General features: G+C 49.2%; 3 protein-coding genes across 3 annotated transcripts in view; 1 reads left to right on the forward strand and 2 right to left on the reverse strand.

Moving 5' to 3' along the window:
* GNL2 (G protein nucleolar 2) overlaps positions 1 to 538 on the forward strand; it is a 30018-nt gene extending 29480 nt beyond the window's left edge. The window contains exon 16 of the mRNA XM_007979369.3: positions 351 to 538. Within this exon, the coding sequence (XP_007977560.1) occupies positions 351 to 503 (153 nt within the window). The 3' untranslated portion in view covers positions 504 to 538. The remainder of the gene's footprint in view (positions 1 to 350) is intronic.
* On the reverse strand, positions 501 to 11296 carry DNALI1 (dynein axonemal light intermediate chain 1). Its single transcript, XM_007979368.3, has 6 exons — positions 11150 to 11296; positions 10471 to 10616; positions 8211 to 8380; positions 5952 to 6130; positions 5438 to 5602; positions 501 to 2328 (listed from the first exon to the last, which is right to left on the reverse strand). The coding sequence occupies exons 1-6, from the start codon at positions 11294 to 11296 to the stop codon at positions 2293 to 2295; spliced, it is 843 nt and encodes a 280-aa protein (XP_007977559.1). The 3' UTR covers positions 501 to 2292.
* A 427-nt stretch (positions 11297 to 11723) lies between these two features.
* Positions 11724 to 12042, reverse strand: LOC119626149 (small ribosomal subunit protein eS27-like). Its single transcript, XM_038004322.2, has one exon. The coding sequence runs from the start codon at positions 11970 to 11972 to the stop codon at positions 11724 to 11726; it is 249 nt and encodes an 82-aa protein (XP_037860250.1). The 5' UTR covers positions 11973 to 12042.
* Positions 12043 to 12274: the final 232 nt, after the last annotated feature.

Genomic DNA, 12274 nt, shown 5'->3' on the forward strand with positions numbered 1-12274 from the left:
TTGGAGCTGAGCTGTTCAGAGCTGGAGTGGGCCTTCTGGGGAGGGGAGTGGTTAGCAGCGCTCAGTCTTGCTGCAGGGGACTTGTCAGGAGTGATGCAGAACAGATTCTCGCATTGGATAAGGGTTGGATCACATGTGGATTTGTAACTTGGAGATTCGTAAGTCACAATGGAAGAGTAACCTTAGGTCTAAGGGGGAGCCCTCCCTCATTAGCACTGCTGCCAGTAGCTGTGGAAGCAGCACGGGAAATAGAACACAGAGATGAGAAGCAGTGACTCCTGTTTTGTGAATGACTTTCAGGGTTTTTTTTTTTTTTTTTTTTCTTCATCTTTTCTTGCCATTTTTTACAGCGGAGGCGAGCAGTACGGCAGCAACGGCCGAAAAAAGTTGGTGTGCGCTACTATGAAACACACAACGTGAAAAATAGGAACAGGAACAAAAAGAAGACCAATGACTCAGAGGGACAGAAACACAAACGCAAAAAATTCAGACAAAAGCAGTAATGTTTAAAAGGTTTTTATTAAATTATACAAAAACATGCAATTAGAAATTGTGTTTTCTTCCTGCCCCATTGGCATTTCTAAGGCCATAATGCATTTGTTCTGAGGTTTGACAGTTGAAGCCCTTCACCAGTGCTAGGGAAATAAAGCCTCCTCACCCTTAAGGATTTCAGTGATAAGAGTCTGAAAGTGTAGCACTTCAGGCAGACTGTGGATGAACTAAGAGATTCATCCACAGTCACCCTGTCATATAAATGTCTGACAGAAATAGGGGACGAGGTCTACAAAATGGAAAGGGTGATATTTCTTTTTTATTGGTAATGAGTGATTTGGAATAGAAGCATACTGAACTGCAAATTTCAAGGACGTTAGTGTACATGGCCTGGGCTTTGAGATACAAGAAGGCTGGGTGCGGAAGAAATAGGAGAAGGCTACAGTAATTTCTGCCTCAATGAGTCTGTGAAGTGGACCCACTCACGACACATACATTCCTGTCTTAGAGTCCTGGAACTAGCAGATCCCATGGAAAGAGTTCTTTCCCATGGAAATGACAACACAGGCAGGTCATTTGAGTGGAGGCTTAAAATTCCTCAGGATACTGATCAGGGTAAAAGCTGCCCCTTAGATTCCAGATGAGAATGTGTATGGTGTGTTCAGCTTGGGGAACACAGCTTTTCTGGGGGAACGACAGTGCTTCCATTGTGAGCCTTGAAAGTCACTGGACCCAAGACAGATGGCAGATGGAAGCTCTGCTAAGGAGAGTCCCTTCTCACACCTCTTTCCGGGGAAGCTGAGCATGTTAGTGCCTTTTAGGTAATGTCACTTGTGCAGCCTAACTGAAGGATGGAAGTTCTCCAGCTTACCACCCTAGCCCATCCTGCCTTGCCCCGAACTGAAGATTTATGTCACTCATTCAGTCTTCTGGGTCTACAAAACGAGGAGAGTGGAAGAGAAATACTAAAATGCAGTTGTCTAGCAGCCATACTCCAATCATTAGTCATTAGACCTGCATTTGGTTACCTCTTCAGTTGTTAATTAACATCACTACTTAGGGGAGTGCAGAGTCAGGGCTTGATTTTCTGCAGGATAAGGGGAACAGATCGGTGCTGGGGGAAGAGCTGAGTTGCAGACAACTCACAAAGGCCACTGTGACTAGTATTCCTTTCTGGCACAACATTTACTTTCTCCAAAGCCATAGGTTTGACCCTGCCATCGTTTCCTAACGTAGGCAGTCTGAAACCAAGGAGGAAGGGGTCCAGTTGACTGGCAAGTGTGGATAATACATTAGAAAACCAAAGCTCCAAAATGAGTTAGAAATGCATTCGAGCAGGGATAAGAAGACATTAAATAAGGAAGGCCAGAGGCCCAAAAAGCCCAAGTTAGTTAAGGTAGAAGGTGAATTGTGAACTAAAAGTTTGAGGAGCAGAGAAGCAGATTCATTTGGCCAGAAGTAAGTATTGGTATAGAGTGATGACGAGATAGCAGTTACTTTCTTAGAATTTGAGCTGGCAGATCCCAAGGCTGACTAGTAAGCCACACACTTAGATTAACAGGGCCACACCATCTTCCATTGCCCAGCCAGGAGCCTAGCTGGCAGACCTTAGGTGTTTCATGACACTGGAGGAATAGTGTGACTTCTAACAAATACCTAGGTGGTGGTTAGGGGAGGGTATAGCTTGTTCACTCAGGAAACGCTTTTTATTACAAAGGGCTTATGATGATTTTATTGGCTGCTAGAAGAACATAGTAAATAATCCCAAGTGTCTTGTTGGAAATTATCATGTGGAAATTATCACTTCTTTGGTGCAATAATGCCTTCCAGTTGGGCCTGAAAAACAAAAACAAACTCCATTAATACTTGAACCTTGCAGCCTGATACAAATAGCTAAGAGGTGATAAAAGTCTCTGGGAAGAATAATCCAAATGCTGTCACTCCAAGTGTTCTTTTTCCCCTTGATCCCCAAATCCATATTTTCTAGATTAGCTAATTTCTGGCTTGGCATACAAGCCAGAGTCTTAGTACATGAGGAGATGCCAGACCTGTCTGGTTTCCACACAATAATGGCTCTGGGTATGATATAAAGCATTGACAAGGATATTGAATGCATTGTTGTAAGGGCTTTTCATGGCTCAGATTTCAGGCCAGAATATGTCTGCTAAGTTAAATATTTGGCTCTCTGGCTGGGCACGGTGGCTCATGCCTGTAATCCCAGCACTTTGGGTGGCTGAGGCGGGCGGATCACAAAGTCAGGAGATTGAGACCATCCTGGCTAACACGGTGAAACCCCATCTCTACTAAAAATAAAAAACTTAGCCGGGCGTGGTGGCCGGCGTCTGTAGTCCCAGCTACTCCAGAGGCTGAGGCAGAAGAATAGCATGAATCCGGGAGGAGGGGCTTGCAGTGAGCGGAGATCACACCACTGCACTCCAGCCTGGGTGACAGAGTGAGACTCCATCTCAAAAAAAAAAAAAAAAATTGGCTCTCTTGTTTAAGATCCTGGGAGTTCTGCTGGGACCAGAGGTTTGGGAAACAGCAAATTTTCAGCCACTGAAACAACTTGACATCCAATTAGAGAAATGTTGCCAGTGAATACAGAGCTGTCCCTTTTTTTGAGGGGGTGCAGGTGGGGACTGGAGTTTTGCTCTTGTCACCCAGGCTAGAGCGTGATGGCATGATCTCGGTTCACTACAACCTCTGCCTCCCGGGTTCAAGTGATTCTCCTGCCTCAGCCTCCTGAGTAGCTGGGATTATAGGCGCACATCACCACATCCAGCTACTTTTTGTATTTTTAGTAGGAATGGGGTTTCACCATGTTGGCCAGGCTGGTCTCAAACTCCTGACCTCAGGTGATCCACCCACCTCGGCCTCCTGAAGTGCTGGGATTACACATGTGAGCCACTGCACCCCACCAGAGCTGTCCCTCTTTGCATAAAGCTTAAGACACTTGGGAGTTATTTACTATGTTCCTCTGGCACCCAAAATAATAATACTGGACAGATCTGTAGGTAGGTCTAGCCTGGGGACAGTAAAGCTGCTTTATTTGCAATTGCAGTTTTGAGCCAATAAAAACAGCTCACTTCCTGTGTTACACGCCTGTAATTCCAGCACTCTGGGAGGCCAAGGTGGGCGGATCACGTGAGATCAGGAGTTCATGACCAGCCTGGCCAACATGGTGAAACCCTATCTCTCTTCAAAATACAGAAATTTGCTGGGCGTCCTGGCACATGTCTGTAATCCCAACTACTTGGGAGGCTGAGGTAGGAGAATGCTTGAACATGGGAGGTGGAGGTTGCAGTGAGCCGAGATTGCACTCCAGCCTGGGCAACGAGAGCGAAGCTATGTCTCAAAAAAAAAAAAAAAAAAAGGCTGGACGCGGTGGCTCATACCTGTAATCCCAGCACTTTGGGAGGCTGAGGCAGGTGGATCACCTGAGGTCAGGTGTTCAAGACCAGCCTGGCCAACATGGTGAAACCTCCATCTCTACCAAAAATACAAAAAATTAGCCGGGCATGGTGGTGGGCGCCTGTAATCCCAGCTACTCGGGAGGCTGAGGCAGGAGAATTGCTTCAACCTGGGAGGCAGAGGTTGCAATGAGTCGAGATCATGCCATTGCACTCCAGCCTGGGCAACAAGAGCAAAACTCTGTCTCAAAAAAAAAAAAATTTAAAATGCCCACTTCTAAAGAATCTTTCACCTTGGAGATTGCAAGGTTGCTTTTAAATGTTAGAAATATGCTAAGGTATTTGGTTTGCTCTTGTTGCTAATCCAGGAAGAACTGGGGAACTCAGGCTTGTGAAAAAGGAATACGGCAGTTAAGGAAAGCAGCCTCAGAGGCTGCTAAGGAAACAGATTCATCTATGGCTGTGAAAGTTTCTTGCTTTTCTTTTTGTTTAACTTTTCAGCAACAAGAAAAGTTCCAGTAGCGGTTGATAGAAAGCCTTCTTTATTGCAAATGGCCAGTCCTGCTGGTGTGTAGACTTAACAAGCCTGCCAATGTCAAGACTGTAAGGTTTCTATCTGAGTCTAGGGAGGAGAGGGAGATCCATCCAGGGTCCTTTGGCCAGGGCCGTGGGAGAAAGCCACTAAATGTCAGTAGGCCATCTCTCCAGAACAGTGATGCTCAAACTTTTGCAAACATTAGAATCACCTGAGACCTTGTTAAAGCACATTGCTGAACCCCAACCTCAAATTTTCTGATTCGGTAGATCTGGGGTGGGTCCAATAATTTGTCTTGCTTAGTTTGCCAGGTGAGGACGATGCTGGTCTGGGGCCTACCTTTTGAGAACCTTTGGACCAAACAGCGGGGAGGTGCAGTGCCTGTAGCATGGCCTCCTGCGCAGCTGTGTCCAGCAGACCCCTCCCTCCCATGACCTCAGCCGGATAAAAGACCACTGCTGGCACTGGGCTTTGAGGAAGAGCACCTATGCCTGGGTTCCCCGACCACATTCCTGGGGAAGGTTTCTGATTTGAAACGGTTCTTCCTCTCAAAGGGCCCTGCTGCCCACTGGTTCTGACTTCTTCCCTGGTTATGCCCTGAAACAGTGCCTCAGAGGAGACAGCCATGGGACAGCACTACCACGCAAGTCAGCTGGAGCCCCGCTCTCCCCCAGGAAGGCTCCAACATACCAGCTTCCAGGGGAATGGAGTTTCACTTTTTGCCATATCCACCTCTTCCTTGAGGATGGGCAACTTTTTTCCAGGGAGAAGAATCCTCCACTAGAGAGCCAGGCTGAGGCGCCTCAGAGATTTGGAGTTGAGAGTAGAGACCCCCTCTGGAGCCCTCCCCTTCTCCCACCACCAAAGTCAGCTTCCTTTATTCTTTGGCAGTGCATGTGGACAAACAGTTAAAAGCCATGGAAAAGGAACCGAATGCCTGGCCTGTGGGGCTGGGTCTCGGGGCGGTGGGCACCTCCACCCCAGCCTGTGCGTTGATTACCTTCAGCTGCTGATTCGTCCGCTTTAGGAACTGAATCTCCTCATTGTGCTTCTTCTCCTCCACCTGCCGCCTCTCGCTCTCCCGCTTCTCGGTGGCTTCACATTTTGCCTTCTGCTCGTTTACTTGCCTCTCCAGGTCTCTCTTTTCCGTCTCCAATTCTGCAATCTGAGGAGAGAATGACCAGTCATCTTGGGATGTTGCCAGGTGAATGGAATGGTGTGAGCCTGGGTGGAAGGGACATGGGACATAAGACATTGCCAGGGTATATACTGCCACCCAGTGGGAGGTCAGTGCCTGGCATGGAGCGTCCACAGCGGAGACAACTCTGCCAAGACCACCAGGCTGGCCATCATACTCAATCAGGGGTCCCTCACTGAGGTGATGCAGGTCCAAGTGTCGTGACTGTCAGGAGAGCACCTTAGGAGGCCAGAATGTAGTGCTGGAATGACAAGCACATGGCCCTGCGGTTTACAGAAGAGACAGGGGGCCAAGGGTCACGGTAAACCCCACTCACTTTCCTCTCCATGTCTGACTTCCCCTGCTCAGCCTGCAGTGCCTTCCTCATGCCAAACGCCACGCTGCTCTCGTACAGGGTCTGGTAGGCAGCGATGGTCATGCGGATCTCGTCCCGGACTCGCAGCAGCAGCAGCCCCCTCTCCGCACAGTTGATGGTGACCTCCCGGATCAACTCATCTTCCAATGCACACACACCATGAGATCAGACAGGGCGTGGGGAGGGGGCTTGCACTGTGTCTACTGCAAACACCCTTCCTCTTGGGAAGGACATTAGGGTGTTCTCGCTTGGAGACAAAGTACAAAGCCTCAGAGAAGGGCCTCAGGGAGGCTGCCTTCAGTGGCCCAAAGAGCCTTGCCATGCAGTGACTCCTCTGAACTTGGCACTTGTGAGTAGCACAGAGTCAGCAAACCTGGGTTGTCCAGGGCAAAGGAAACAAGAGGCTCTGGTCTGTTTACAGCACTGGGTCCCCTCCCTTCTAGCCTTTGGTAAAAACTGGTTACTATTCGAAAAAACCTGACTTTTTCTGTTTAAAGATGGCAGCTGTTTTAAAGCAGCTGGGACATCCTGTGTGCCCCCTTGGCTGCACTGGTTTGAGGCTGGAAACGGCAACGTCTAGAGCTTGCCCACCTATCTCCCCATAAATGCTGACCTGGAGGGCAACGCGTAACAACACAAGGATAGGGAAGCCTGCTAAACCCTGCAGCTGCCTGAGGGTTTGAAGGTGGTTTGGAGATCGGCATCCATAAGAGCCAGTGAGACTGGGCCGGGGGACAGCCATTTGACACCAGCACTCAAGGAGGTGCATCTTAAATCTCTTGTGTCTGTCGGTTAACAACAAATCACAATATTTTTCTGGACCAAGGGCCAAATATTCATGGATGGATGGATGTAAATACTGAACATTAATCTTTCTGACTAAAAAATTAGCACATGCTTATTATAGAAATCTTTGGAAAAACAGATGGAAGTTCTCGTTTTACTCCAAACATCTGCTAAGGGGTGAGGAACTCAAGTTGCCAAGAATACAGTGGCTGGCAGCTGGAGGACTTGTAGAAGAGGTGGGGCTGGTGTAGGGAAAAGAAAGAGAGATCAGACTGTTACTGTGTCTATGTAGAAAAGAAAAACATAAGAAACTCCATTTGACCTGTACGCTGAACAATTGCTTTGCCCTGAGATGCTGTTGATCTGTAACTTTGCCCCAACCTTGAGCTCACAGAAACATGTGTTGTATGGAATCAAGGTTTAAGGGATGTAGGGCTGTGTAGGATATGCCTTGTTAATGAAATGTTTACAGGCAGTATGCTTGGTAAAAGTCATCGCCATTCTCCATTCTCGATAAATCAGGGGCACAATGCACTGCGGAAAGCTGTGCAGGGAGTTCCAGGGCAGGGACCTCTGCCCTGGAAAGCCGGATGTTGTCCAAGGTTTCTCCCCAAGTGATAGCCTGAAATACGGCCTCATGGGATAGTAAAGACCTGACTGTCCCTCAACCCCATACCTGTGAAGGGTCTGTGCTGAGGAGGATTAGTAAAAGAGGAAGGCCTCTTGCCGTTGAGATAAGACAAAAGCCTCTGTCTCCTGCCTGCCCCTGGGAACTGAATGTCTCGGTATAAAACCCGATTGTACATTTGTTCTATTCTGAGATAGGAGAAAAATCGCCCTGTGGTAGGAGGCGAGACATGTTGGCCGCAATACTGATGTTACTCTTTACTCCATTGAGATGTTTGGGTGGAGAGAAGCAAAAATCTCACCTACGTGCACATCCAGGCATAGTACCTTCCCTTGAACTTATTTGTAACACAGATTCCTTTGCTCACATGTTTTCTTGCTGGCCTTCTCCCCACTATCACCCTGCTCTCCTGCCGCATTCCTCTTGCTGAGATAGCAAACATAGTAATCAATAAATACTGAGGAAACTCAGAGACCGGTGCCGGTGCGGGTCCTCCGTATGCTGAGCACTGGTCCCCTGGGCCCACTTTTCTTTCTCTATACTTTGTCTCAGTGTCTTATTTCTTTTCTCAGTCTCTTGTCCTGCCTGACGAGACATACCCACAAGTGTAGAGGGGCTGACCCCCTTCAACTGGGGAGGGGAAGAGGGCAGTTAGCTGTTGTGGGTGGGTCAGGCAGGGGGAGAAAAGGGGATTCCAGTATGAGATGGGCTCCAGCTCTAGGGTGCTCAGGCTTGGAGCTGTGCTGAAGGTGAAGGGAAGGGAGCAGTAGGGTATGTAGTGTCCACCCCTCACCTGGCTCACTCACCAAAACACTGTGAGTAGAGTTCCCTGCGGACAGGGCAGATGCCTGTTTCCCTGGCCTGCCGCTGCTGCAGCTTTAAGTCTAACTGCTCCTGGAGGTGCACCACGTCCATCCTGGTGCTAGGGGTGCTGGACACCTGCTGGATCCATAGCTGCGTGTCTTCCACCCACTCCCTGTGGCAGACACAGCGAGACTGAGCAAAACCCATTGACTCGAGGGTCCCCAGCACATGAGCAGAGAGGGCCCTTTGAGCCCTCTGCCTGAGCAGCAGTGAGGGGCAGCTTTGCCACCAACCCAGAATCCTCCATCCCTTGGGATGTGAGGTTCCAAAGCCACACCCGCTATGCTGCCTCCATAGGGACCTTGGGAATGGGTAGGTAGTGGACAATTTCCACCACGGCAATGGGCCTCTGTGAAATAATTCCCCACCATTTCAGATCTTACCCTCCTAACATGTTGAAGACCGATTTATGGTTGTTGCTTGATCTGAACAGTAGGAACTACCCACCAACTTATGGGGTGGGAAACACAGGACATCATGAACCTTGTGTGAGTGAGAAAGAGGCAGATGTGTGTATCAGGGGTGGGGAGGTTCGTGAAGGTGTGTGCCTGTGTAGGCCCCCACAATGAACCTTGTGGCAGAGATGGCCAGGTTGTGGAATCACATGGAGTTTGAAGGCAAAACTGCCATGGGAGAGAGGATTTCTGCATCATTGGTGGGAGGGAATCAACTGAAAAGTTACCCCCATCCTTTGACCTCCACCTCAGAGGAGATGACAGTCTCTCTTTCACTGTTTTTCCTTTTCCTCATAGCCTTACAAACTGTGCTGTCAACTTATTACATAAAAATAGATGAAAACGCATGTTGCTGCAGAAGAAAAAAGCAAGAAGAGGAGATCATGTTGGGCAGGGGTGCTCTGCTATAGCCAATTCTCAAGGAGAGCCTCCTGGAAGAAATGACATCTGAGAAAGACTTGAGTGAAGAAATGAAAGGAACTAGGAGAATATCAAGGGAAGAACATCTTTGGCAGTGAAAACGCCAGCTGTCAGGGCCCTGTGATGGGAGAGTGAATGAGGCATTTCAGAAATAGCAAGTGAGGGCCGAGCGCGGTGGCTCACGCCTGTAATCCCAGCACTTTGGGAGGCCGAGGTGGTCAGATCACGAGGTCAGGAGATCAAGACCATCCTGGCTAACACGGTCAAACCCCGTCGCTACTAAAAATACAAAAAACTAGCCGGGCGTGGTGGCGGGCATCTGTAGTCCCAACTACTCGAGAGGCTGAGGCAGGAGAATGGCGTGAACCCAGGAGGCGGAGCTTGCAGTGAGCCGAGATTGCGCCATTGCACTCCAGCCTGGGCAACAGAGTGAGACTCCGATTCAAAAGAAAAAAAAAAGAAATAGCAAGTGAGGCCCCTGTGGATTCAGCACAGTGAACAGTGAACAAGAATCAGAGTAACAGGAGATAAGGTCAGGGATATATCATAGGCTAGATCATGCCACATCTTCCAGGCCATTGTAAGGACTTTTGATTTTGGTCTGAGATGGGAAGCCATGAAAGAGTTTTGGGCAGAGACTGGCATGATCTGACTTATGACTTAGGGGCTGTATGGAGGATAGATTTTAGGAGCAGAGTGGAAGCAGTGTTTTCAGACAGGAGACTATTGCAGCAGTGCGAGTGGCCACCAGTGACAAGAAGCAAGATGATGGAAGCAGAGGTGGTGAAAAGTGGTTGGATTTGGGAAAGAATTTGAAGGTGGAGCCAAAAGAATGTGACGAAGAATAGGACACATGCTGTAAGAGTGACCAAAAGGAATGAAAGGTGGTTTGAGTCCCTAGTAAAAAGTTCTCAGAAGACGGGGGATGAGCAGACTGGGGGAGGAAGAAATTGCGATTTAGTTTGAATATGTTGAGTTTGAGATGTTTATTAGATATCTTCATGAAGATAATGAGGAAGTAGAAGACTCTATGGGCCTGGAGTTTAGTGGAGAGGACAGGGCTGGAAATACACATTTGGGAGCCATCGGCACATAGGTGGTATCTAAAGCCATGAGATTGGGTGACAGCATGCAGGAAACAAGGGTAGATTGAGAAGAGGTCTCCCACCAACCTGCCAGGATCCAGCCATATGTAAGTTCTAGGAGCTCTGTGATACTGGGAGAAAACCCCAGCCAGGAACAGAGGCAGAGTGCCTCCTCCCACACTCCCAAAATCCACCATGCCAAAGCCTAGGCCTTCTCCCAGCCACTGCTCCTACTTTCTTACCTTGGGGGTAGTATGGCATTCAAGATTTCTTCTGCCTGCTTTGTAGGATCTGGGACACAGGGAGCTGAGGGGAGCTTGGTCTTGGGTAGCTGTGGGGCTGAACCTGAAGGTCCAGGCTGCTGGGGGCTGACTTTCAGTAGCCGAGCCTGAGATGAAGGCACAGGTGAGGGCAGGAAATGGTTCAGGAGCTCAGCTCCACATATCCCCAACCTGTAGATTGCTCCAGGTCTTCTGCACAGTCCTCCCCTCTTCCTAGCCTACTTTGGGTCGGTCTTCTCAGCAGAAATTATGTCACAGAGCTGAAGGAGGCCATGAAGTCTGGTCCCAATTCAATGCTTGAACAAGTGTTTCTGGCACATGTGCTCAGGCATGTGCTTTCACACCTCTGGTGATGGGGAAATCACTACCTCATCTATTCTTGGACCCGGGTACCATGAAGAAGAGTGAGCCCCATCCATCTCCCTGTGACCTCCTTTCCCATCCTAAATCTGCCCTCTGGGGTCACACCCAACATCTGGGCTTCCTATACAATCCTCTTACCCTCCTTCTCCGACTTCCCAATTCCCTTTACTCCCAGTCGCTGCAATCCCCGTCCCTTGAGATTGCTGACCCTCAGTGCGGGAACCTGTCTTTCCCCATCGGAGTTTCGAGGCTTTGTCCCCTGAGCCCCCGTACTTACCTTGGGGCTCCGTTTCTCCGTGTTCCGGCTCACCAGTACAGGGGTGTCGTACTTGAGCAAAGAATCTGCGGGGGGAATCATGGCTGCAGCGAGAGTAGCAGCCCAGCAGCTGCCCCGTCCAGTGTGGGCCTTGTTTGCCGTCACCATGGAAACCGCCCCTCACTCCCGCCCCCGTGCTTCTTGGCCTGGGCGGAGCTTCGAAGTGGGGCGGGGCCAACAACCGGCGAGATTCATTCTGTGCCTCCTGGGCGGAAACCTCTTGTTCCTGGCTTCTTAGGCCTTCTGCTCACCGGTTGGTCTCTGTAGTCTTGAAAGCAAGGAAAACGGCGATTCGAGTCCCTGCGCTGCGTCTAGCTCGCGATTTGAATGAAGTAGGCAGATCACCTTTGCCGTACCCCAATTTTGTCACCTGAAAAACAGGAGTCATCTCCTGACTCCTCATGAAGGATTAAGGGACAATTCCCAAAGGAAGTCATCTGGAGTTCCTAGGTTTTTTGAAGGGTTTTTTTGTTGTTGTTGTTCCCAAAATGTGTTTATTGAGATTGTTTCCCATTCATCTTGATTCAGGGTGCTTTTAGTGCTGCTTCCTCCTGAAGGAACATCCTTCTGTATGCCTTACTTTTCCTCCCGTAGGCTGGCAGAGGACAGTGGAGCAGCCAACACACAAAACTGCCGTTTGTGCATGGCTAAAGACTGGTGATTTTATAGCATCCTGGGCATTCACATCCATGAAGTAGGAATTGGGGCTCCGTACCAGGCGTTTCTTCTTGTGTTTCCTCTTCTCTTCTGGGGAGGGATGAAGGAGATCCTTTGCAAGAGGCATGTTCTCGTGGGTAAGTCGTTACCGCCAGAAAGGGTTTGTTTTGTTTTTTTAAATTGAGACGGAGTCTCGCTCTGTTGCCCAGGCTGAAGTGCAGTGGAGTGATCTTGGCGCACTGCAACCTCCACCTCCCAGGTTCAAACGATTCTCCTGCTTCAGCCTCCCGAGTAGCTGGGATTACAGGTGCCTGCCACCACATCTGGCTAATTTTTGTATTTTTAGTAGAGATGGGGTTTCACCACGTTGGCCTGGCTGGTCTCGAACTCCTGACCTCGTGATCCGCCTGCCTCGGTCTCCCAAAGTGA

The sequence above is a fragment of the Chlorocebus sabaeus genome, chromosome 20 (genome assembly GCF_047675955.1).
Source record: "Chlorocebus sabaeus isolate Y175 chromosome 20, mChlSab1.0.hap1, whole genome shotgun sequence".
Taxonomy (NCBI): Eukaryota; Metazoa; Chordata; class Mammalia; order Primates; family Cercopithecidae; genus Chlorocebus; species Chlorocebus sabaeus.

Bases quoted from the DNA above. Each gene is read 5' to 3' on its own strand.
- DNALI1 (XM_007979368.3), bottom strand. From the start codon at position 11,296: ATGGTGACGGCAAACAAGGCCCACACTGGACGGGGCAGCTGCTGGGCT. The intron at 10,617-11,149 runs GTAAGTACGGGG...CCTTCATCTCAG, and splicing joins CGGAGAAACGGAGCCCCAAG to GCTCGGCTACTGAAAGTCAG. The intron at 2,329-5,437 runs GTAATCAACGCA...TTTGTTTTTCAG, and splicing joins GGACGAATCAGCAGCTGAAG to GCCCAACTGGAAGGCATTAT.
- LOC119626149 (XM_038004322.2), bottom strand. From the start codon at position 11,972: ATGCCTCTTGCAAAGGATCTCCTTCATCCCTCCCCAGAAGAGAAGAGG.